This window comes from Chrysemys picta, chromosome 8 (assembly GCF_011386835.1).
Source record: "Chrysemys picta bellii isolate R12L10 chromosome 8, ASM1138683v2, whole genome shotgun sequence".
Classification (NCBI taxonomy): Eukaryota; Metazoa; Chordata; order Testudines; family Emydidae; genus Chrysemys; species Chrysemys picta.
In genome coordinates this window covers 54,443,469-54,468,364 of record NC_088798.1, presented here as the reverse complement: position 1 = coordinate 54,468,364, position 24,896 = coordinate 54,443,469, and the positions used below count along the sequence as shown (strand labels likewise).

At 41.9% G+C, this 24,896-nt stretch overlaps 3 protein-coding genes across 9 annotated transcripts in view; 1 reads left to right on the top strand and 2 right to left on the bottom strand.

The window, feature by feature from the left end:
* Positions 1 to 1,460: 1,460 nt before the first annotated feature.
* ARPC5 (actin related protein 2/3 complex subunit 5) lies at positions 1,461 to 8,389 on the bottom strand. Its single transcript, XM_005290729.5, has 4 exons — positions 8,147 to 8,389; positions 6,285 to 6,357; positions 3,829 to 4,005; positions 1,461 to 2,769 (listed from the first exon to the last, which is right to left on the bottom strand). Exons 1-4 carry the CDS (start codon positions 8,287 to 8,289, stop codon positions 2,707 to 2,709), a joined length of 456 nt encoding a protein of 151 aa, XP_005290786.1. The 5' UTR covers positions 8,290 to 8,389; the 3' UTR covers positions 1,461 to 2,706.
* Positions 8,390 to 8,532: 143 nt separating this feature from the next.
* RGL1 (ral guanine nucleotide dissociation stimulator like 1) overlaps positions 8,533 to 24,896 on the top strand; it is a 154,259-nt gene continuing 137,895 nt past the window's right edge. For 2 of the 7 annotated variants that reach the window (XM_065554470.1, XM_065554466.1), the window contains exon 1: positions 8,534 to 8,650. The gene's annotated coding sequence lies outside the window, so the exon portion shown is untranslated. Of the gene's footprint in view, positions 8,651 to 18,451; positions 18,618 to 24,896 lie in introns of those variants that run through there. The other 5 variants (XM_005290727.5, XM_065554465.1, XM_065554471.1 and 2 more) reach the window with 4 other exon arrangements.
* APOBEC4 (apolipoprotein B mRNA editing enzyme catalytic polypeptide like 4) lies at positions 11,211 to 12,886 on the bottom strand. Its single transcript, XM_005290775.5, has one exon. The coding sequence runs from the start codon at positions 12,525 to 12,527 to the stop codon at positions 11,316 to 11,318; it is 1,212 nt and encodes a 403-aa protein (XP_005290832.4). The 5' UTR covers positions 12,528 to 12,886; the 3' UTR covers positions 11,211 to 11,315.

Below are 24,896 nucleotides of genomic sequence, written 5' to 3'. Positions count from 1 at the left end.
ACCCCTTTTCTTTGAGACACACTGAACTGGGAAAAGGAAAGACTTTAGGATGGCAGAGAGAAACTTGATTTTGCCATATTCAGACTTGTATCTTAACACGGTGCAACATGAACTTGGCCTGGATTACCAAAACTTTCTGTTGTGTTTGACTACCCAAACTATTTTGGCCCTAGCCCTCTTGTTTGTGTTTTTTCTTTCTGTAATTTGTCAATACATCTTGGTTTTGTTTAAGACAACCTGAATTAGGTAGTGGATACTAAGCAATGGGGCAAATCACTGCTGGGTGCCTCAGACGGACTTCAGAAAAAGCAGACTAAATGGGTAACTGCTTGGTACAGGGTTGTGATCTCCCATTCTCCAAACAGAGCAATGGAACTGGTAGGGAGGGAGCGAAGTTACATGAAGAGCTGTAATTAGCTGCAGCGATTACTGTTGAGCAAACACTGACAATCCTAACAAATTGGACTTATTTACTCAATGCAAATATAGCTTGGAAAGCTTTTTTGCTAGTGGAACAAATGTCATTATTCCTCATCCTTATGTGCCCATTCATGACTTCTCTCCCCAACCTCCAATTAACTAAATGTGAACTTAGTATTGGTATGAAAACTGTAGATGCTAGATGTAAGTTTCAAAAGTGACTAGTAACTTTGGTTGCCTCACTTAAGGCATCTTTGAGCTTTGACTGTCAAAGTGCCTGCCTTTGAAAAATTAGGCCCCTTTAAAACTGTCAAGTTGGGCACCAAATAACTGGATGCACCCAAATCATTAGTCACTGAAATGGCTTAAGTCCTATTCAGAGAGCAACTACAGTCTATGCATCAGCACTTCAAAGTTAGTGTAACCTTGTACTGAGTGCAATCCACCGCTCTGTGATGGAGTGTTTCTTTGGGCATTAGGGCAGGATGAAAATATTCAAATAAATCCACTTAGCCATGAAGCAGCCACAAAGTTTTCAGCACTTAAAAAAAATGCAAGCCCCCCCCCCCCCCCCCGCCAAAAAAAAAGCAGGAGCTAACGAGAATGAGACTTCAGGAGCTATTGTTGTTTTTTCCCCTTTACTTTCTTACCTAATCCTTTCTCATAAGGAAAATAGGGTGGGGGGAATGAGTTTTAAAAGCTCTTCATAGTTCTTGCAGATATGTCAGGGTGCAAAAAAGGACCCAATGAAGTTGGAAAAGCCAGCAACATTTTTTTGAATAGTGTTGGTGTCCACATATCTTGATTTAGGTAGAGCAGTCAAGATTTCTACAGGAAGATCCAAGCCTACAATTACTTACACATGCAAAGTGCTGCTGCGGAAACAACCTTGGCAGGAAAAAGACTAGAGGTGAAGGGCAGAAGTTGGGTGACTATTTCTGCTTTTTTCCTTCCTCAATCCTTCTGTTAGCTTTATCGCTGACTTTGGGAAATTCACACACTATCAGAACAGTTACCACCAAGGAATTTGAAACATTAAGTAAATATTCAGTGACAATTTATTTTTTGATCTTTATCATTTTACAAAAAAAGCAGGTATCAAAAACAGCAAAGATTTTCACAAGTTCCTCACCAGTTTTACGCAGCTGAACTGGTGTAAAATGTGAATGTAAGACACAGGCTGGCTTTGCTCCTGGTCATACACATTCAAGGTTATCCCTGGGCTGGGATGCACTGTGCCTTCGGAAATTTTTTATTTTAAAAAGCACCTGTCTTTTTTTGGGACTTGACTTGATTCACCCAAGTCACTTTGTACTGAAATATAAGATGGAATGTGTACCTGTTGGGATCAGAAATTAATCTCTTCTGGATCCCATGTACCTTAACACTGATCAAGGGACTTTGCAATGGACACATTAGGCACCAGTCTGCATTTCTCAGATTACCAAAAGGCAGCTACTACATTGTGTTAGCTACAATCACTTTTTACGCACCCCCCCCCCGCCCCAACATGCTGCAATGGGATTTAACTGTATAACAGCCCCTTCTACTTTTCCTCATCAGGATCTCGGGTCCAAAAAAGGAAAGCTTCACTAGGTTCAAGCCCAGGGGAAATGGACCTTCATCCTTAAATACGTCATACAATTGTGTTGTGATGCCTTAGACAATTCTACAACAGTGTGACTCTCCCATTGTGGACCCAAGACTTGAATGATCAAAGGAAACCAAGATAAACCATAAATGTGAGATAGGAAAAAAATACTCAACTCACTGGATGGATATTCTGGTTCTTTTCTGAGCCAGAGCTTATTCTTCTACTGTACTTGTGCTGTAGGGTTCAGAGTTTGACCAGGAAAAGCATAGTCCAGTTTCCATTAATAGCTGCACCATCTTTTCAAACATACAGCTTACATTGAACACTACCTGGTTAGCTAAAGAATTAAGACACTGCCCTGAGTCCCTCAGTATTTTGCTTGGAAAGTCAGGTCAAAATCTGGCATGATAATACATGAATGCAAATCATCTTACACAAAGACTTGTGTATATGTCACTGAAATGCTTTTGAGAGTACCAAATACTCCTATTAGAAATAAAATGGCACCTCTATTATTACCCAAACAGCAAAAGGAAATCAGATATGCATATTTTGTCATAGATATGAAAGAGGAAGCAAGAAGGCAAGCTGAGACACAGATGCTACCCCCAGGGCAGCAGTGGCATTTGGTTGTTTTGGTCATTGTACCAGCATTTTGCACACCCACGGCAGGCAGTCACTGGCTGCTGAACTTAAACCGTTTTTCTGGCAGTCAAGACACGGACAATGGACCCTACACCTCCAGCAGCGAGAGCCTGAAAACAGAAGTAACAGTTAATACAAATAACAGACTTAAAGTAATACTCAATACAGTTAATACTCAATAACTGACTTAAAAGTGGCAATTCTTCAACAACAAAAATTCAAAACCAGACTCCAACGTGAAGCTGCAGAACTGGAATTAATTTGCAAACTGGACACCATCAAATTAGGCCTAAATAAAGACTGGGAGTGGATGGGTCACTACAAAAACTAATTTCCCCCTGCTCTTACCTTCTTGTCTATTGTTTGAAACAGGCCACCCTGTTTACATTGGCCTCATTACCACTACAAAAGTGATTTTCCTCCCTTGGTATTCTATTGTGAGAATAGGCCACTTCCACTTTAACTGAGCTGTCTCATTAGCACTGACCCCCCACCTGCCTACTGTTTTTTTCCCCTCCATGCATCTGATGAAGTGGGTTTTAACCCACGAAAACTTACGGCCAAATAAATTGGTTAGTCTCTAAGGTGTCACAAGTACTCCTCATTGTTTTAGTTAATACAAATTAACCGATAACACAACCACAAAGTATTACTACTTGGACTTCGGTACGTTTCATCTGAACATCTCAGTGTTCTACAGACACTAAACGTCAGCATTCTGCAATAGAGAAGCATTACTACGTTCATTTTATAGATGGGGAAATGGATTCAGGCATTAGATAACTTGCATAAGTCAGATTCACGGGGGGAGTCAGGACACTTGGGTTCTATTCCCAGCTAAATCCCCAACTTTGACCTTAGATTATACTGCCTCAGTGCAAAATGACAGTTTCTAGGAAATGTGCAATGGCTCATTTTCATTCTTACCTAATGCATGATCAAACTTCACCTCTAAAGTCTGCATGCATCAATATGCTGTAGAAAGTGTGCATTAATTTCACATGGTTCCCTGGGGAACCTTGTCCTTCCCACCCCAACTGTTGCAATATGAACACAGGAATTTTAAGAGGAAGAAGGATGATTCTTATTGGACTCAAGACAGAGTCATGGATGTAAGGATCTCTGCTAATGCAAATTATCAAGACAAATGTGACTGAGACTTAACACACCTTTTCATGCCACTGCAGTAACACAGCACTGCTGTTGTCAGAGGGGCTCTCAAACCCCTTGTAGATGTATTTCATTAGCAGATCAACTCCATTCTTGTCCAGAGACTGTACTGCCTTTTCAATATCATTGGCTTTGAAAGAGATGAGGACTTTCAGGACAATGCTTTCTGCACGATCCTGTAAACAAGGGAAAAAGTCACAACCTGGAACTGAGCTGATCGATACGGACATGGTCTGTGGCCAAACGTTAATGATCTCTCAACTTTTCTATTCTTAACAATACAAAAATGTTTGGTTAAGGCAGCTCAAACACATACCAAGTTGTCAAGCATACTGTGCACCTCTGCCCTATGACAGCATGACCTCCACTGACTTTGCTACACACATCTGTAATTCTAAATGAATTTCAATTTACAGCTAACATATGTAATTAATTTGAAATTAAGTTTTAGATAAGTTAAACAGGTAGCGCCCAGTTGGGCGAAGGAAGCTAGTCTCAAAAAAGAGACTCATTTTCTTCACTGGCTTTGTAACAAGCTTGTTCTCTTCTAGGTTTCTATCTCTGCTCACCAAGCTTGGCTTTTGTGTGCAGGACTCCACCCATAGTACTGTATAAGAGCTGTACTGAACTTTATCACTGTTAGTGTTCATGCACAGGAAAGTTCAAAAGAAGTTGGAACTAATAGGACTTAGGGTTTGACTGGCTTTCCTCTCACCTCTTATTTTACATTTTGTCTAGATGGACAGCTCTGCTGTGGAATAGAAGTGATCTTAAAGGAGTCTGCTCTCAAATTTCAGAAGTATCTCTACTCAGCGCTGTCTAAGCTTTGCTCGGCTAATACCTTAAGCTTTACTCTGCATTATCCTTCTCTTCCCTCATTGACTACTGTATTATAACTACCGCTTTAATTCTGTGTAATAATGTTTTACAAAATCCTTGGAAAACATCTTTAAGGCCCGGTCAGCATTACCAGCATGAGAAAATTCCTGGTAATATGATTGCTTAATCTACACAGGCCAACCAAAACATTTGAAGCCGCAGTTAAAAGAAGCTGAACTGTCACATCCATGCTGAAATACAACTGCTAGCACCAAATGTTTCAGGTAACTGTTTTTGAGAACTGACCTTGATGCCATTTCAGGATCAAAAATTTGCATAGCATGGTTAGGTCTTTTCATCACCCATTCTGTAAGCATCGTCCTCCTCCGCCCCACCCCCCAAAGTAATTTTCTTCCTCTGTTCACTCAACCACCACCTGAGAGGTAGCAATATAAAAAACCTTAACTGTCAGAATGGATTCCTTTTGTGCATAATCCCACTGAGCAAGTACTGTCTGCAGTTGCTTCCCAAAGGAATTATAGCCATTATCTTTCCCAGTGAGCAAACACATCCTGCAGCCATTTGATGTAGTGATACTTCTTGGATATGTAGCAGAAATAGTAAGCAGAAACAGTGATTTGGTGGGAGGTTATATCCTAAAATAAGAACGAAGCCAAGAACAAGCTCACGAGACAGAGCTGCCGGATCTGCAGGTTTTCCCAAGGCTTTGGCGACACCAGTCATATTAAGTATTTTTCCAAGTGGAAAAAACACTTTGTACAATGGCACTACCTTGTACAGCAGATCTGCCCCATGTGTACTGAGTCATGTGTACTTCACTGTCAGCAGTTTTAATACTTTACTACCATTAGCACTGCAGAAGCAACTTAACTGTGGGACAGCAAGTTAAATTTGTTTGCCTTCTACATCAGAATTACAGTAGCCCCTACGCAACCCCATTGTCTTTATATTATACTATCAATGACACCAGTGCAACTGTAATGGAAGACACACTGTCACAGATGTAAAAGAGGGCAAAATTACCTGCAGAATCTCTTACTTGATGATGCCCTTGATACCAAGATCGTTAGGTGATTCTCAGAACCCCAAGTAAATTTGTAGGGCTGGCAGTTGGTGGAGAAAATCTTTACTGGGAAGTTTGGTCTACTGTTACAAACAAACATGGAATCCTACAGCTATATTCTTACAGAGTGAATGCTTAGAGTAGAACTCCACAGCTGTGTGAGTGGCTACAGTATGGTAGATTCCTATAGCTTATCTGTGGATCTTTCAGTCTGCTTTGGGCATCCATAACACTCAAAACTAGTTTTTGGAAGCCTTGTCCGACAGGCAAGTATGTGTGCACAGTATAGTCAAAGCTCTAACCAAAGTGGGAGTGCTTATATTTTCTAAGTTCTTATTGTTAGCTAGAATTATGGACTGGACACAGTAGCTAATCAGTGCCTACTGTTTTAGGGCCTTTTTCATAGGCCTATTTGGGCAGAGTATAGTTTGGCAACAGGGAAATGCTTAATCAGTCTCAAAGAGAGGGGAAGTGAGAAATCTATAGAGGGCAAGGAGAATTAGGAAAGCATCCACAGTATGGCATATAAATGTGAGATATTGACTACTTCACCTTTACTACTTGGTTCTTGGTGTTGATTGGAGGATTCTTCAGGGCTGCCTGCAATGCAGCCATCATGTTCCCTGTGAACAATGGTTAAGGAAAGATGGGGAAACAAGGACCTAGAAAGCAGCAGAGCTAGTCACAATACAGTGGGGTTCACATGTAACTTGTTCATTACTAGGAATATCAGCGATGGAGTTGCTGAGAGAACATCTTCCATACTGAACACTTCAGTGGGTGCAACATAAGACAGCAAATACTAGCCAATTGCTGAAAGCAATGGGACCAATACTAAGGTGGTACAGTTTTCAGTACTGGAGAGCACCAATCACAGAACAAAGATCCCAATAATAGAAAGATTTAGAAATTCCAAATGAGACCCATTCTATTTCCAAACACCACACATAATGACAAAATATCATGCAACAAGCTATATAGCATGGCTGTTTGCACAATACAGAATGATGTGATTGCTGAAAAACTGTTAGTGGGAACATTTGTGCCACATAAATTGGAAAAATACCATCAGTCAGGACACCAGACTAAACATCGGCACGAAAGGAAAGGTCAAGCTGTCAGTCAATGCATCACACTGTAGTTGATTATGATTTGGGAGAGTTTTCTATTCAGATTCTTATATTGCATCCACCCCTGTGGTTTCTAAAAACCTCCCCCACTAGTGCATTAAGTGACATGACTAATGTGTGCCACAGATAGAGTTCATTATAGAACAATGAGATTCCAAGGCTGCCTCCATCATTGTCATGAACCAGGAGGAGAACAAAACATGCTCTAGAGACACAGGTAATTCAGGCTTCCTGCTGACTGTACAGAAAAGGATGCTAAGCAGCTCCCACTTGAATTTTCTTAAAGGGTTTCACAGTTTTGAGCACAGAAATTTGCCTTTCAGTTTCCCCCCCCCCCACCTCCAGGAACTGCCAAAACTGAATCACAAAACCCATTAATCCTATGGGGTTCAGCCTCGCCTTGAAAGGGCACTACAGAAGCAAAATGCTTTAATATGTGGAAGTGAAAAGCAATTAGATTGTCACGGACTAGGTGCAATTATTCCCATAAAAGGAAAACCACACAGAGCGCACACTTCCTCCAACCCTGAAGCTTAAGAAGAGGGGTTTGAGGGCAGGGCTTTCTCTTTGCCCCTCCCTCCAGCTCTCGTGAGGTCAGACAAGACCACTTCCTCAAGTGCGTACGCGCCCGAGAACTGGAAATAAAAAAAAGCTGACTGATATTAACTTACATAAATAAAATGGTACCGGGCAACAGTCTCCATGAATAGCAGGGTGCTCAAGCCAGGAATTAGACAGAGACACGCTAGGAAGTTTTACATTTTTTGGAACACATTTAATTGAAAATCTATTGTTGTTTAAGAACCCAACACACCTGGGTTTTAATCTGTGTTTCCTACTCCTGTACTTACACTCAAAGACAACAGTTATTTATTTCATTCTGTGGGGTTAGGTGATATTGGCTGACCTTACCCGACCTGAAGCCTGACCCTAGGGAGCCACAGATTTACAGGGTAGACTAGTTCGAGAGAGACAGGGCGGTGGTGAATCTGAGCAGGGGACGTGGAGGATCCTCCCCGCAACTTCCCCCTGGACAGCAACTTTCCAGGCCAGCAAAGCCCTGGCACGCTCAGTACAGGGTGACACAGGCGAGCCCCATTCCCCCGCCTGTATCCTGGGCATCCTACAAGCCTGGTAGGCTCAGTATAGGGCTGAGGACCCCTCCCCGCCCCGGGGCCCAGCAGAAAACAGAGCAGGGCAGGGGGCCAGTCCCCTCCTCCCCTCGCGCTCCTGGCCTCAGCGCCAGGGGCCAGGACTCTTTCCCCGGCGTTGGCGGAAGGATATTGCCGCAGGCAGGAATCCACCTCGCCCTCGTCGGGCCCGGCCTGGCCGTCACCTCCCTCCTCCTCATCCACGAATTTGTTCTCGTCATACTCATCCACATCTACGCGGCGAAAGCGCGCAGAGGACACCGTGTTCTTCGCCATCGCCTCGGAACCTGCCGGCGCCGCTCACCTCCGCAGGGCGGTGCCCGCCCCCTACTTCCCGCAGTGAGCAACACCGCGCATGCGCAGGGAGTAGAGTTCCTTCCGCCTCTTACTTCCGCCTTCGCGCAACAACCTACGTAATAGCCATGCGCGCTTGCCGTTCTCGGGTGGGCGCATGCATAACACAACTGCGAGTTTCTTTTTACGCATGCGTGTTTTAAATTCCGCACCCCCTCCTCCTCTACGCATGTGTTCTGAACAGACTTCCTCTTTCTCATGCGGCATCCGGCAGGCTTTGCGCGCAGGCGTAGGAAGGCAACCCTCAAGTGGGCGGAGGAAGGCAGGGTCCGGGGAGGAGCAGGTGAGCTGTTGCGATTGGTCGGCAGGGGGTGGTCACGTGTTCTCCCGGGGTGAGGAGGGCCGTTACCATAGGAGCCGTCTCCTGCCACTAACGGGCGCTGTATGGGGGCGTCGTGGCTACTGGGGGTGAGCGGCGCTGTGCGATGCTCCCGATCCGGCCCCGCTGGGCTAGGCTGAGCCTCTGCATGCCGGGTGGGTGTGAGCCCCGGGTACGCACCGCTGTACGGGGTGCGGCTCATCTCCAGCAGCCCCGGTGTGCCCCCCCCCCCCGTCTGTCCTCAGGGGCTACCGCAGGAAGGAGGTCACTGCCCCCCCCAAGGCCTGTGTCCCCTCCTGCAATGCTTCTCCTGCGCTTTCCAGTGGGGCGCCCCTGAGTGCTTCCTGATGCTGACTGACTCATTCATTCACTCCACCTAGCTCCCCGGGAGAAGGGCTAGCGCTCAGAGCCCCATTTTGTAGATGGAGAAACTGAGGCACGGAAGTGCCTAAACTTTCAGCAGTGCCCCTTGATTCTGGCTGCTGCAGTTTCTAGGTGGGCAGGTTTTCAATTTCACTTGTCTCCTTTTTGACCAGGCATGCTCAGCGTTGCCTGAAATCAGTCTCTTAAAAAATCGAGGTAACTACAAGAATTTGGGCTATGGTGAGTTACTCTTAGTCATATGATGAATCAGTGGCAGAGTTGAGGCCAAACCCCCAAAAACTTGACTCCCAGTTCTTGCTCTTAACTCCAAACAGTAATCCCTTCCTTTATATTGATATAAACATTTTAATCAGTTGTCCTTAATATATATTGAAATCAGATTTGAGGTATAAATTATATTAGTATTGTATGTTAAATGGACATTGGTAAGTAGTTTGAGTTCAAAATCTGGGATTTACAAAAAAGGATTTTACAGAATCTAATATGAATCAATGCTTTCCCAATACTCAAAAAATATATTATTTTAGGACATTACACTTAGTCCTGTGGTGCTGGGAACCCAACCTCAAAAGCCTTGTGCTAATACATAACAAGGAGAAAGTGAAATTGACTTTAAACCAAAAGTGAAACTGACCAGCCAACTTTTACTGTGCAAGCTGAGTGAAATGCAGAAAGTAATACAGAAATAGTAAAAAGTACATTTAAAAACCTCTTTTAATAGTCTGACATAAACATAAACAGATAATCTTTTTAAATAAGATTTTTATCATGCATCCCCTTAAATAAATTTGTTCATTTTAAAAATAATTGTATATACATTAAGAAGTTCACTTTAAAATTCCAGTCCAACTCCCACTGAAGTCAATGGAAAAACTCAATTGGGATTGAAGAGGGCCCAGGGGATTGCATGTTATTGAGATTTAGAAGTAGGGAGTTCTCATACTATGACCCTAACCCTGCAACGATTCATGCAAGTGAGTTGTCCCCCTGAAGTGAAATCACTCAGCACCTTGCAAGATCGAGTGTCAGGGTGGGAAGTTTGCATCTCTTGGATGCAGAATTTGTGTTGCTATGTTGTATGGACATGTGAGAGGTTAAGTGTTGTTTGAGCACCTACTGAGGAGTTATGTATGGTAAGGACTAACTCATAATTAGATTCTTAATGCCGTGGTCACAAAAATAAAAAGGGAGTTGGAGAATTGATTTTGCAGAATTAATTGGTATTTTTTTGGTTAAGGTTTCTGTAACAACACTCAAAGCCCCTTTTGCTAGAGATCACAAGTTACCAGCTTTGCTATAGAAAACTGCAACTAAAACACTTTAAATATTAATAACAAATATATTGTATTACAACAGTGAAAGCATTGATCTATAAATCAACTCACTCTTCATACTCTATATGCTATCAGCACCATCTTTTAAAACTTTATATGAAAGAAATCTCTTTGGTGTTCACTCAATTTCATTTTTATATCTTTATCTTTTTAAAATCTAATTTAAAAATCATATTACATGAACTTCTGGCTGATGAGAGGTGGCAGCCTTGGAGGCTAAAGACTTTTTTATTCCCAGGACAGATAGTGGGAGTATAGTGTTCCCCCATATGTCCACCCTTACCTGAAGGAACCACTTTTAGGGATTCAGGCAGTGTTTGGTCTATATTGTCCCTTTCATCCTTGCCTTATGCTGAGGCTTCCAACAAGGATACTAGTTATGCTGACATCTAATATGATGTGGACACCTCTCCAGTAAAAATCGGATTGAGACTGTCAACTTTATTTATTGTAAGTCACTAAAAGTCATTGGCAGCAGGGGCGGCTCCAGGCACCAGTGCACCAAGCACGTGCCTGGGGCGGCAAGCCGCAGAGGGCGGCCTGCCGGTCGCTGTGAGGGCGGCAGTCAGGCTGCGTTCGGCAGCATGCCTGTGGGAGGTCCGTCGTACCTGTGGTTTCGGCGGCTGGTACGCCGAAGGCGCAGGACCGGCGGACCTCCCGCAGGCATGCCGCCGAATCCGCGTTACCAGCGGACTGCCCTCAGGCGCGCCCCCGAAAGCCGCCTGACTGCCGTGCTTGGGACAGCAAAATATATAGAGCCGCCCCTGATTGGCAGGTACTGAATTTTCATCATTACTGGCCTAGATTGGATTTAAACAAGTGTTCTAAAGGTAAAAGTTTCCATATCCTCAACGTCACAGTTCTCTGAGCCATCTAGTCCCTCTGTGTATTAACTTTCATAAGAAATGGATTTACTTTTTTTTTTGCCCTTTGGGATCTGTGGTCTTGCTACTTAAAAGTCGTTCAGTGATTTCTACCACCTGAACAGGTCTTCCATGGGAAAAGGTTTGGGAATGATTGGTATCATTAAATAATTCCTTAGGCATCTTTAAATGCCTTACAATATTTTTAGGTTTGGGATATAAATGTTGCCCCCCAAAAGGCAGAAACTTGCTTGTGAAAGGCACCAAATGGCTGTGACTCATCAGTGGTGGCAATCTGCCATTCATCATTTGTGAAGGTTGCTGAGAGGGTGTGTTAGCAAAATAGTATTGCTGCAAATTCTGCTGAGGTTTTAGATTTTCATATGTTGCCTGGGGAGATGCTTTCATTAAATAAGATTTAATTCCTGTTACGTTGTTAATTTTATGTGAATTTTGTTGGTCAGCTAATGCTCTTGCAGGTAAAATTGGATGATAAAGAGTTGCTTCTGGCATACCGCTCACAAAATTGCAAAGGAGGGAATGCCAGACCCCACCACATAATGGGTTCAAAGTCACATGAGGCCACAAACTGGCAAGGCTTCGTAAAGCTTCACAGTTCCATATGGACACAGGGAAATCATCCTCAGTGTGATAAAGCTGAGAGAAATAAATACAGAGGGTAATGTCTGGGTACTTTGTCAAGAAGTTGTAGATCTTGCTTATGCAGCAGTGCTCAGCCTCATTACAAGGAGAGTAGTTTGAATAAAGAATTATGTACCCGATGCTGTCGTAGTCATATGTAACTGCATCCAGATAGCCGCCCATCTCAAATAACATGGACTCTGGGTGGATGTTATACTTAATGCAGTTGGTTGCATGGCCCTTTTGGACTAATGTCCCAGAGAAGCTCCTCAGTTCATAGAATATAAGGTGTTTGTTTTGAGGACTCATTAGCCCATATGGGAATCCAAAGGCCTTATGAAATCCCATATAAGGGACTCTTGCTTCTTCACCTGTCCGTATATGATAGGGGCATTTGGCACAGCTTTTGCTTAGTGTCTGCCAATAATAGGGCTTTACTACTGTTCCTTGATTTGCCAGATATTCCTGGAACAAAGTTTCCCTTTCTGGGTTCATATTGTATTGGGAAATCTCCCCATTCATATTTCTGTAATTGACAATCCTGAAAGAAGAAAAAAGAAACTTGTAATTTATCCCTCCCATTTCCTTTGCTCTTACACTGCAAACATTATAATGCATATTTGCCTCTAAAGAATATGCTAGTGCACAAGTACAGACAAGAAAGCTATGTGGATTGCAGCTTCAAGTGAAGAGAGAGCAAGTTTGGCAATACAGGTTTCAAGATTGTCCTTGTTTTTGCAACCCTGCCTTCTGTGTTTAAAATAAATTAATCTGAAAATGTCTCTTCCTGCTACTACCTCCCCTCCCACAAAAGTACAAAGTAAGCATTGCATACTTTTCAGAAATTGGATCACTAGATTTGCTATGTACAATCTGAGCACAATCAAATAGTTAAAAAAAGGTATAAATTACCATCAATACATCTCCAGACCAGGATAGTAGTCAATGCGTATGTAGTCCACTTCACAGGCTTTCCTGAGTCCAGTTGTTGATTCCCATTTTAGTCTAATAAATATTACAAACTTCAGGGGGTGGGCGTTAAGATCATTTATTCAATTGAGAAAAAATGGTTGGTTTTTTTGTCTCCCGTAGACCAGCTTGTAGTTTTGTTGTATAACTTTACTGAGGCGTGGCAACCCTACTAGTCATGGTGAGGACTCTAAAGGCAACCTCATTTTGATGTTTGCAATTGCCAGATGCTAGGATACGCAGACACAAACAAGACTTTTTCATTTGTTTGTATTTCAAACAGTCTGCTGGGTTTAGCTTTCTTTCCTTTGTCTGTCAGTATTTCATTTTCCCTCTTCATTTATTAAGTTCCTTTAATTTTTTTCAGTTATTTTGGCATAAGTGTGTTGTGGGAGTGTGTGGGGGTGGAAATAAAAGATGCACAAATAGAATAAACCAAAATATTTATTTGGCATATTGATATCAAGTAACTATTTATTATTCATCTGTAGTGCCAATCCGACAGAGGCACCATTATTTTAGGTATTGCGCATACACGTAACACAAAATAGTCCCTGCTTCAATCTTGACTATGCTAAAGTCCTTGCATAGGTTTATGATGGTTGGATCTTTAATAAGTGTGTAAGCAGTCTGATATACAATGGGCCAAATCATGCTAATCATACTCTCAAAAAACTCCAAATAGGAGTTTTGCATAAAGTAAGCAAGATTTGGCTTAAAAGATGCTCTGGCTAATTATTTTCCTTTGTCAGTTGAATCCAGTCACTTCCTTTTCAAAAAGCTCCAGTGGGCTCCCCCTTTCCCACTGATTCAAGTTTAAATTTCCCATCATTGCTTTCAAGGCCCTGCTTGGCTTTCCTCCTTCTACCTGCATCATAGCTCTTATTACATTCCTGCAAATCCTCTTTGCTCTGCTGACTGGAACTTCACTACTCCTTTTGTTTCCTTGTCACACTCCTGTCTTTGTGCCAAATTCCTAGCTCTTTCCTGTGCATGGAACAATCTCCTGAAGCAGGTCCTCATCTGCTTCTCATTTAGGGTCCTCCTAAAGAGTCTCTTCCTGAAGCCCACAAACGCTGTCCTTGTGAAAATATTCACTCTGAGTGTCCTGTTGTGTTCAGTCTTCTATGTGTCTGTCTTGATCACTGTAATTTCATCAGGGCAAGGACTCTGTATCCGTCTTCTACACTGATGAGCACATTGGTGCTTAAACAGTAAATAGTACTCATAATAAAAAAGAGTAGTTCTGAGGAAGAAAAAATCCTCAGAGTTTGGATAAACACCTGTTGAGGGGTTTATCTGCACCTGTCTAGACCTCCTGCAGTTTGCCAATACTAGCAAATAGAAAAAAAGGTGAAGCATTTGGAGAAACGTGTGTGTTACTGTTGCCTTCCATGAGCAGCGAGACTGGCCACAAGATGGCATCATAGCACACAAGTGGTGTTCAGCATTTTATACTCACTGGCCATAAGAATGGTTTGAACTTTATTCTGTGGTGTTTGCAGTGTCGCTGTAGCCATGTCAACTTTATTCTGCATATGCAGTGTTGTTGCAGCCATGTTGGTCCCAGGATGTTAGCGATACAAGGTGACTGAATTAATATCTTTTATTAGTCCAATAAAAATATAACCTCACCCACCTTGTGACTTTATTATGACATTTAACAAGGTGCTGCCAAAGAGACCTTAAGTCTGACCTCTTTCCCCTAAAACTTCGTGTAGCTCTGATACAACAACAAATCTTCCAGCCTCCCAGATTAGTGCTGCAGTATCCTAACTGAGGAGCTGGGAGCCCCAGGAAAACCCGTCAAGGACTCTGGGTTTAATTGGGACTCTGTGCATGTGACCTGAGTGCATATGTGCATCTGCCCTCTCCTTCCCTGCCAGCTCTGTCCTTGTGAGCCTGTAGGGGCTTAAATTGACAAGGATCCTGCACTGTAGTGCTTCAGGCTGAGCATTCTCATCAATTTAAATCCCCTGCCAAGTAAGAAGAACAGAGCCGACAGGGGAGCGGAATCTAAATGAATCAGTGAATACAGCAGAGCTCTGCTTCTCGGTTGCCACATACACTATTCTCATAGTAGAGGATTGTGGGTCAAAAGAGGAAGGGTGGCAAAAAAAAATCAAAAAACCCTCAAGCAAAATGAAACAAAACTGACCACTCAGCAGATTCTGAGGACAAGTCAGCGTCTGTGCCTTGTTTTTTAAATTGTCAAAAAAAAAAAAAAGGAAAAAAAGGGCTAGATGCCAATTTAGTTGTACAAACTCTATTTAACTTTCTTAAATGTCCAGGTCTGGTGGATGAAGCAGCTGGTGACCTTATGGAACTCTCCACAAAAATACATTTTTGTCAAGTGTACAGCTGTAGTCAATAACACTGAGCCCTTACCTAGCACATCTCATCCTCAAAGCACTTTATAAACATTAGCAAATGGTTTAGTGGTTAAAATACAGAATGGTGAGGGGGCACTGACACAGAGTTTGGGGGAGACAAGGCCCTGCACCCCCGGCTTCCTGTGATTCACTATGACTCTCAGCCAGCCAGTAAAACAGGAGGTTTATTTAGATGACAGGAATACAGTCCAAGACAGGTCTTGCAGGTACAGACAACAGGACCCTCTCAGTTAGGTCCATCTTGGGGGGGGGGGGGGGGGGGGGCAGGGAGGCCAGAGCCCCATCTGGGCTCCCCTCCATTTTCCCAGCCAGCTCCAAACTGAATTCTCTCCAGCCCCTCCTCTTCCTTTGTCTCTTTCCCAGGCCAGGAGGCCACCTGATCTCTTTGTTCTCCAACACCTTCAGTTGGCACCTTTGCAGAGGAGGGGCCCAGGCCATCAGTTGCAAGGAGACAGGGTGTCGGCCATTCTCTGTGCAGACAGCATCACACTGGCCTCTTCGGGCTCTGCAACAATCACACACCCCTAGACACTCGAGAAATGCATTGGGGAAACTGAGGCACCCACACAGCACTCAGAGAAAACATTAAGAACATTCCCACTTCATCACAGACACTGTTCCCAGCATTGCCCCTCTGATTGTGCCACTGGGCTGGATTGCTCACAGGGACAGTGGCTTCCGATTCTGGGAGCCTAATTTGAAACATTGGGTCTGATTATTATTTTTTTGGTAAGTGCTAAGCACTCAGAACTCTAGGTGAAGTTAATGGGTGCTGTGGATGCTCAGCCCTTGTGAAAGTCAGACTCGACGTGTATCAAATTGGACACTTAACCCGAGGCCCCCAAAGCCGTGATCATTTTTGTTAGCCTTAAAGCCAAATTTTTCAGTCCTTAGGAAAAAATGCTGTTGATTCCAATGGGAATTTTGCCCGACTAAGGGCCCAGGGTTTGGTCCTATAGTTCTGTCTGTTTCCCCTTCTGTAGAATGGGGCTATAGTACTTCTATACGGCACCTTGCAGAGGCAAGGGGTTGTGAGCCAACAAATTAATATCTGTAAAGTGCTCTGAGTTCCTTAGATTACGCTGTAGGAGTATAAATATTTTATTTATTATGTTTCATTCTGTTTATTCATAAAAATTAACCAGTGCACAGGCTTGGGGAACAATAAGGACCCACAGAAGTCTTCTTTTGTTTTGTCTGAGTGCCCCAGTGTCCAGCCAAGAGGTCTTCCAGCACCCTCTCTTCTACTTATCTGCTTTACTTATGGACTTAACCCTGTACTGGTCAATGGGGGAATTTTCCATCTGTAGGAGGAACACAGGATTTTTGGGCTGCAGCAGTGTGGGGAGTGAGTCTTTAATTTTTGGGGGCGGGGCGGGTGGAGAGAAATCTGTCAAGTGTGTCTAAAAAATCTGCCAAGTGTCTCTATGGAATATGGTTACATTGCATAAAAGCATCTTCCTGACATAATACAGTGATAGGCATGGCATTCTCTAGGCATTCCAAACTCATTCCAGTAAAATCTTAAACCACAACACAAACATGTATTCTCTATATATAGGAATCCCTTCATCTACCCCTGAAATGCAGCCATCTCTAGGGCAGAGAGCAGTTGCCATTTAACAGTGCACAACAGCACTATACAACTGTTTATGGAAGGAAGTGAAGAGGATTATTGTATTCAGTTAAAACTACAGGGTGAATTTAACTGATCAGCATATCATTACTCAAGTTGGAATTCGGCCAAGACATAGGCCATTTGTTCTTGAGGGAAATATACCAACTGGTCAGGACCTCACTTTTACATCTTCTCCAAATACTAGATGCAATCATGTACCTCTTCAGAAGCTGGCTCCTTACACCCCAATCTATCCCAAGTTTGCCAATTTTGAGTGCAATTACTGATATTGGTTTTATTTACTTAAAATAATAACATGATTTATCGAGATTTCTTTTGCATCAAAGGAAATACACAGATTCAGGGTTATATAGAGCTAGGCAAAAGTTTATCCAAAGTATAGATATAGTTCCAGAAGTGTGATAGTGAGTTTTTTCTCCATTAATTAGCCAAATTAAAAAGCCAAAGTCTGCTTTCTCTAGTACAAATATACTTATGTTTACATAAGGGGAATCTACTATTCCCCCCTCTAAGTAATGCACTTTATACAAGAATGCCCCCCCCCCCTTTATTTATTTATTTATTTATTTATTTTTGCTGCTGAACCTTTGAGAGTTGAAATTCTGTAGCATTTCTTAGCACTGCCTGGTTCAAAATAATCTCTACTGGAAAGCATTTTACACATGACTTCATTCAGTAATAAGTTTATCTGAGTTCAAAGTACAGACGGGTCATGTGATCCTTAATCAGAAACTTAATGTTTCTGTTCTATCTTAAGACTTTAAATATAAGATGTGGGGGTTGGGGGGGGGAATAGCAGGATGTGATCCAAAGCTGTTTTTGATTTAATGCTTTAGTTTCATTTGGAGACTTGGGGCTGGATCCTGCAAAGTGCCCTCAAGTCCCATTTGTCCGAGTGTTTGTGTCTCACTGTTTTTACACAAGTGTAACTTCACTGACTTCAGTGAAGTTACTCCCAGTGTACACTGGAATAAGTGAAATTAGAATCAGACCCATTGATTCCAATATTGTGGTGAACAGTGGAGACTGTAACAAGGGGAAGATGACCTGGCATCTCCTATTTTGGTATTTGTAGCAGCAGCAGCAATAGACTGCAGATGGAAAATATTGTTGGGAGCTGGAGAAAAGTGAAAGCCAGGGTGCAGAGTTTGTGAATTCAGTGCATGCAGAAATAGAAAACAGCTTTGTCTTTAACAAGGAACACCAAAGCTTCTTAATCCTCACCTACATTGCACCAAATATTTCAGTGCTGGCCTTCCTTTGAGCAGACTGTGCTAATGATACTGAACTGTCTGGTGTTTTTTATGAAATTGATGGTGGAGACTGGGGTGAAGATACTTAATACATTTTCAGTGATGAATTACACCAGGATTTGCAAATCAGACGCGCAGAATGAAAAACTGGTGCAGTGCACCACTTACCCTCCAAGTGATTATTCATTATGGGATAATCTCCATAACTAGCTTTTTAACATAGATTTAAAATCATCAGGACATGTTGCCATCTTTGCAACTTGCGCTAATTTTTTTTCCCTCTTAAAGAAACAGGCTGTTCCCCTCCACCCAGTGTTTTGTCCTCCTGAGGAAGAGTACAGACATATCTGAGAGAGCCCCATAGCTTTTGGGCTTGAAAAAGACAACATATATGTGTTTGAACCAAAGATCACCTAGGAAGGCTCAGTGAGAAATGGGAGCCTGAAGAGAGATGGTAAGTCAGTGTAGTGAAGAAATCACTATTTCTAAGGCACGTTTTATTTGCTCATAAAAATTCTGATCAAGGCTCTGGTCCTACAAAAGAACAAATGAGAGTATTCCCATTGATGTCATTGGGACTGCTCTTGTGCATAAAGTTAAGCACATGTGCAGGTCTTTGCAGGATTGGAGACCAAAGTAGTAATGCCCGCTAAAGCTAGTTTGTGTATTGTACGTGGGATGAGAACAGACCTCTAAGAACAGTAATAAATACTGTAGAAAGCTAGCCAAATTCATACCTGGTTTACCTTAGAGATGAATTTGGCTCAATGTGTGTTTGGTTGAAAGTGTGTAAATGGAAGCCAGAGGCCAGATACCCTGAATCACAAATTCAGATTTTAGGATTCTGCATCCTCTCAACATAAATAAATTTAGTTCTGTGCATTTTGCTCTGGCAGTATTGCCAAACCCAAGCATTCAAAAATCACAAGTCAAGCACTAGAAAAATCAAGAGATTCTTAAAAATAAATGGGGAAGAGGGGGAATGGTTTCTTTGCCTTCTGGTGTTGGAACGTTTAGGTTTCACATTTTCATGCTTTTCTCTTTAGCCACAAGGGCTAGAAAATTATCTTTTGGGTTTTTGTTTTTTAAAGGACAGCTGAGCTTCTTATGTAGTAACCTGATTCCACCATCTGGGACTCTAACAAAAGGACCAAATAATGTGAGACTCCCATTACAAACCACCCAGATCTTAAAAACCTCAGCCCTTTCCATGCTATATGAACATTAAAGTGCCCATGATATTTTTGTAATGTTAGGGATTTGCCAACATTTTTCTTTTCCCATGCTGGTGGGTGGTGTGTTGCCACTCTCACGTTGTCAACTCCAGCATGGTTCCCTGTGTACCAGTGTAAGGGAGGTGAGGCTGAAAGATCTGCTGCTATACAGATAGGCTTATCCTCCCCACTGTGACATCGATGGGCACATTTTGTATCTGGGACTATTGCATATACAGGCACACACACACACATTTCTTTTTAATTGAATGGGTTGAGGATCTAGCCCCTGTTGACATCAGCTTGTCAGTGGAGGGAGAGTAGTTTGCTTCACATCACTAAAGATACTGAGCCTGATTCTCCTCTTATTCATACCAGTATAAATCAAAGCTAACTCTATTAAAGTCAGTGGAATTACTCTGGCGTAAATGAGGTATGTGATCAGAATCGGATCCTGAATGCGTGCTGGTTCCACCAAAGTGTTGCTTAGCCTTATCAATCCATATGAGTATATTAATTTAGGAGGTTCTGCTTTCTCTTTATTGAGAACAGTATCCATAAGTGATGTCACTAGAGCGGGCTGGGAATTTTTCAATGAAATGCTTTTTCATCAGAAAATGCTGATTTGTCAAAGCTGAAACTTTTTGTGGACACTTATTAGTTTCAACAACAAAAATTGTCAGGAAGGCTTCTCAGGTTTTAGATAGTATTTAGAGAGACCCCTATCCCCCAGAATAGCCAATAGCTGGGTGGCTAGAGTGCTCGTCTGGTGCTGATCTGCATCTCCCACATCCCCGCCAATTAGCTATTCTGAGGTGAATATTTCTCTACTTCAAATTTTTGAAAGGTCTAGTTTTTGTTCTGATGCAGAATGAAAGCAAATGCTGAAACCTCACATTTTATTTGCAAAAGTGAATTTTTGTTTTTGGGCCAGCCCTACGTGTCACATCCGTGGTTGGTAAAGATCAGAACTATGGATATATATTTTTTATTTTTACCTTACAAAAAAAGCTGTCTTGTACTATATATTTGGCTAGTGATATCTAAAATGAAGCAACAGCAACTGAAAGCTGTACAAAGAATTTACTGAACTTGTGCACAGTTATTTAAATGGGGATTGCTGAACAATGACGTATGCTAGTGGCGTGGGAGTCCAAGTGCTAAATTGATGAATTACTTGTCAGTGTCCTATTTCTGGCCAAGTATAATAAATGTTCTAAAAACAATATGGAATCATAAATTGAACTGCACAAGACTCTTCTTTTACTCTGGATTTTGCTTGAGGGTGGTGCTGGTAATTTGGTTAGAGATTTGTTCATTTTTGTTTAAATTCTGGGGCCATGTTCTCATCTTGGCCACTGCAGGGAAAATACAGAGTAGTCACCTGATGGAGTTACTCTGTGTTTAACCTGATATCAGAATCTGGCCCTGAGTTTTTAGAGTTATGTATATGTGCTCTGAAATTGGAATTGAGCACATTATAGAAACCAATAAATACATTAAATTATTGGCTGAGCTGAAACTATGTTTGCCACATGATTTCTGTTCAATACTGGAAAAGTAATGAACAAAGATTTTTTTTAAAACAAATAGATGGCAATTGCCTCTGGCTGTGCAAAGAGATTAAACCTGAGAAAATGGAATATAACATGTATTCCAGCTTTGAAAGACTAGTAAAATGAAAAGGCAGAAATTGTCCTATATGAGCAGTAGTTTATAAGATGAACAAAGCTGTGAATTTCTGTATGCTATTGGAGGAACTGAGTGCTCAAATAATGGGCAATAGAGATATCATTAGGACGTTTAAATGAGTTGTGACCTTCTCTAAGGAGACATGATGGAGCAAACCGGATTTTGTTTTGGGTTAAGAGTGTTTGTTTGCTGTTTGTTGCTTTTAATTTGCTCATAAAAAGGTAAGGTGTCTCCTTTACTCCCCTCAGCTCCTACTCAATAAGGTGATGACTTAAGTCACAGGTTGAGAAGCTCCTCCTAACTTATATAAATTATCAATGTTCAGTTTAGCTGAAACTGACTTCTTTAGGTCAGATTTCCCTCTAAGCCTATGGTAATCCAGTGCCCTTACGGTGCATGTGTTCGGAGACAGAAGGTGTAGAGACCTGGGGAATATATTAATTTATTTGGGGCAGGGACCACAATAATATCTGCGGGCTGGATCCTACTCCCATTAAAATCAATGATTAAAAAAAGCTGCCATTCATGTCAATTGGCTGCCATTCACGTGAAACAACTAAAGAGCAAAGAAACTGAGAACTAACAAAAACATGTAATTTATCATTAAAAATAGTTACTATGCTGGAAAGCTGCCACCATTGTACCACTCTTCTATTTAAAAAGGGGGCGGAAACATTAGGGTGATACTTGGACTTGCAAACCAATGAGCCATATCTCAGTAGTAGAAAAAGTAATTAAGAAAATAATTAAAGATCTGGGGTCACATCCCTAGCTGGTGTGAGTCAGGGTAGCTCCATTGAAGCTCAGGTATGGCCTACACTACAGAGTGAGGTCAACGCAAGGCAGCTTACATCAATCTACCTATGGAAGAGTCTACACTTAAATTTCACTCCCTCCAATGTAACTGCCTCCCTGCGCCAACTTAATAACTCCACCTCCATGAGCTGCGTAGAATCAAGGTCAATGCTGTTAGGTCAATGCAGTGCCAGTGTAGACACTGCATTGTGTACGTCAACTGTTACGAACTGTCAGGAGCCATTTCACAATGCCCTACACTGACCGCACAATCAATACAAGCGCTCCTGGTGAGGATGCGCACCACCAATGCAAGGAGCAAAGTGTAGACACGCACAAGTGATGTAATTACTGCGGCTGCTGTATGCCGTCATAAGTTAGGTCACCTTAATTTTGTAGTGTAGATGTGGCCTCAGTAGAACTATGCCAATTTATAGCAACTGAGGGCTTGGCCAAGAGTTACCAAAAGCCTGCCTGAGTATCATGGCAAGCAAGGATGTTTATTTTTATTGTCCCTTTATACGTACTTATGAATAGCCTCTATGAATATACAAAAATAATTCAAGAATATTGGGTATACTTCTTGTCTCACATTGGTGTAAATCAGGACAGTTCTTTTTAAATCAATGAAGTAAAACTGAGATCAAACTCGAAATCATCAATGATATCAATTAGGCAAACCAACATTAGCTAGTGCAAACAAAAGGACAACCCCACCTAGCAAAAAAACAAACCCTAAACTAACCCCACAGAGAGAGCCTGAATAAACAGATAGGCCCTGTTGCATCAACACACTCAGTGTTGTGCCAAGGAGAAAGGGGATACCAGAGCCAGGGGCTCCTCTTGGGGAACACCCTGTCAGCAAGCCCCGAGAGATGTTTAAACATGCCAGCTATGAGCTTGAGTACATCAACTGATCCACTCCAGGCTCTGCCTCTCTAACTTCTTGTAATTATTTACAAGAGTGGGCACTGGAGAACCAGGAGCTAGAATTATTTAGACATTTAAAAATGCTTTTGATACAATCTGTCAGAAGATGCTGTTCAAAAAACTTGGTGTTTAGGGAACGAGAGAGAAAATCCTGTTATGGATTCAAAACTGATAGGAAGCAAAAATTAGGGCTGCCCAGTCCAAATTTTTGCAAGGCTCAGTGAGGCATAGGTTTGATGTTTCAATACAGGCCTATGTCTAATGTCCTCATTAAGGTACTGGAAGGAGAGTGAATAAGACAGAGAGGTAACATTTCTTTATTTAACAGGCTTGCATTATTGCAGTATACGAAGATGAGTGTTCAGTAGAAAGTAATACAAATTCAGGATTTTTGCTGAATCTGTAATAGAGAGTGAGATTTTTTTTTTTTTTAACATTTAGTTCCTATTGTTGGTTAGTGTTATTTTAGTCAGTGAAAATAAAGCATGTTTGGAGAACTGCCAGGAAGACACAATTTCAAAACATGGCTGTTTTCTTTCAGTTTAGCAAAAGGTTAACTGTTATCTTTGGTTATCTCAGGATCTTAATCCGATAGAGTGATGCCCTTAACATGGGTGGTGTGAAGTGGCCATGTGTTCTTTTAACAGCTGACAAGAGAACGGATTGTATTTTTGCCTATTGCACTGAAGACTGCTATATGGGCTACTAGAGGGTTATGTGCACAAGCTGAGTTGTATTCATTACTTCGATGTGCAGTAAATTTCAACAAGAAATCGACTGACTATCCTATTTCTAGCGTCTGCCAGTTCTAGTATTTGTGTTAATATTTACCATGGCTTTTAAAAAAAGATTCATGGAGACATTTGTGGATCTGAAATAACAAGAGACCTCGGCTTCTCCTGATATTATTCCTTGCTGGTGACAATCCAGTGAGATGGCTGAAGCAAAAGAGACAGTGAAAACATAAACATAAATAAAAAATATTTATTCTGGTTCCTGTGGAACAACAGCTTAAATTATATCAACGGAATAATGGATTTCATCTTTAAATTCCTATCATTTGCCAGGGTTACACAGTGAGAATTGCATGACCTCATTTAATTACATATGTCATTTCTTTGCCAGATCTGTCACTTCCTGTGCTTTCAGCTTGGTGTCATGCTTAGTGTTGGTGGGTTGAACTCCCAAGGTTCAGAGTTCAGACGCAGATCAAATAAACACCAAAGTTATTTGTTCAAATCAGACTTCTTGGGTCTGTTTCTGTGATAAAAGTACCACAAGAACAGCCTCTCTTTTGGTGTTTTGGTATTTCTACCCAAACATTTCAGAAACTCCAAAACCGTTGATTCTTCAGTTCTAGAAATCGACAAACATTGGGGTAAGAGGCATCTTACTTCTGAATCAATTTCCCCATTTCTAGATGTGTTTAAAATAAAAAATTCTTCAAGAATAATGATCCTCCATACTGCTATAGCATCTTTCATCCAAAGATCCCAATATGTTTTACACACATTAATGAGTTATACTGCACAACACCACTCTGAGCTAGGTATACGTTAGGCCTGATTCTCATTTATACTAAGGCCCCTTTATACCACTCTGAGCAGTGTCAAGGGACTTAGTGTAATTGAGAATCAGGCCCTCTTATCTTCATTTTACAGGGGGGAAACTGAGGCACAGGTAATAGCCTTGCAAATATTTGTTGCCCAGTGAGTTAGGGACTAGGCTAGGAACAGAACTTAGGTAATGCAACTCCCAGATTTGTGTCTGAGCCACAAGACCATCCTGCCCCAAAACATACAGAATGCAATTCCTTCCAAAGGCCAATTCTTATCCTTGCCTATGTCAGTACGGCAACTCTACTGAATATGTGCTCATAGCAGATACAGGATGCAGATCTCTCTGGCATCCTACCCTGCCCACCCCAGCCCCCCAAATCTGGCCTTAGGAAATAAGAACAGCTATTGCAGAACAAATCAATAGCCTGCCTAGATCAGTATCAGATCTGCAACAGTGACCAGTTTCAGATGCTTCAAAGACTCCTATAGCCTTTCATAATTCACTGTATTGTGCAGTACTCTCCTGTCAGCTGATCAGGTTCT

Coding starts and splice junctions, on each gene's coding strand:
- ARPC5 (XM_005290729.5), bottom strand. CDS start 8,289: ATGGCGAAGAACACGGTGTCCTCTGCGCGCTTTCGCCGCGTAGATGTG. Junction 6,358..8,146: donor GTGGATTCCTGCCTGCGGCA/ATATCCTTCCGC, acceptor ACCATTGTTCAC/AGGGAACATGATGGCTGCAT. Junction 4,006..6,284: donor CCAAGAACCAAGTAGTAAAG/GTGAAGTAGTCA, acceptor CCTTGTTTACAG/GATCGTGCAGAAAGCATTGT.
- APOBEC4 (XM_005290775.5), bottom strand. CDS start 12,527: ATGCATTATAATGTTTGCAGTGTAAGAGCAAAGGAAATGGGAGGGATA.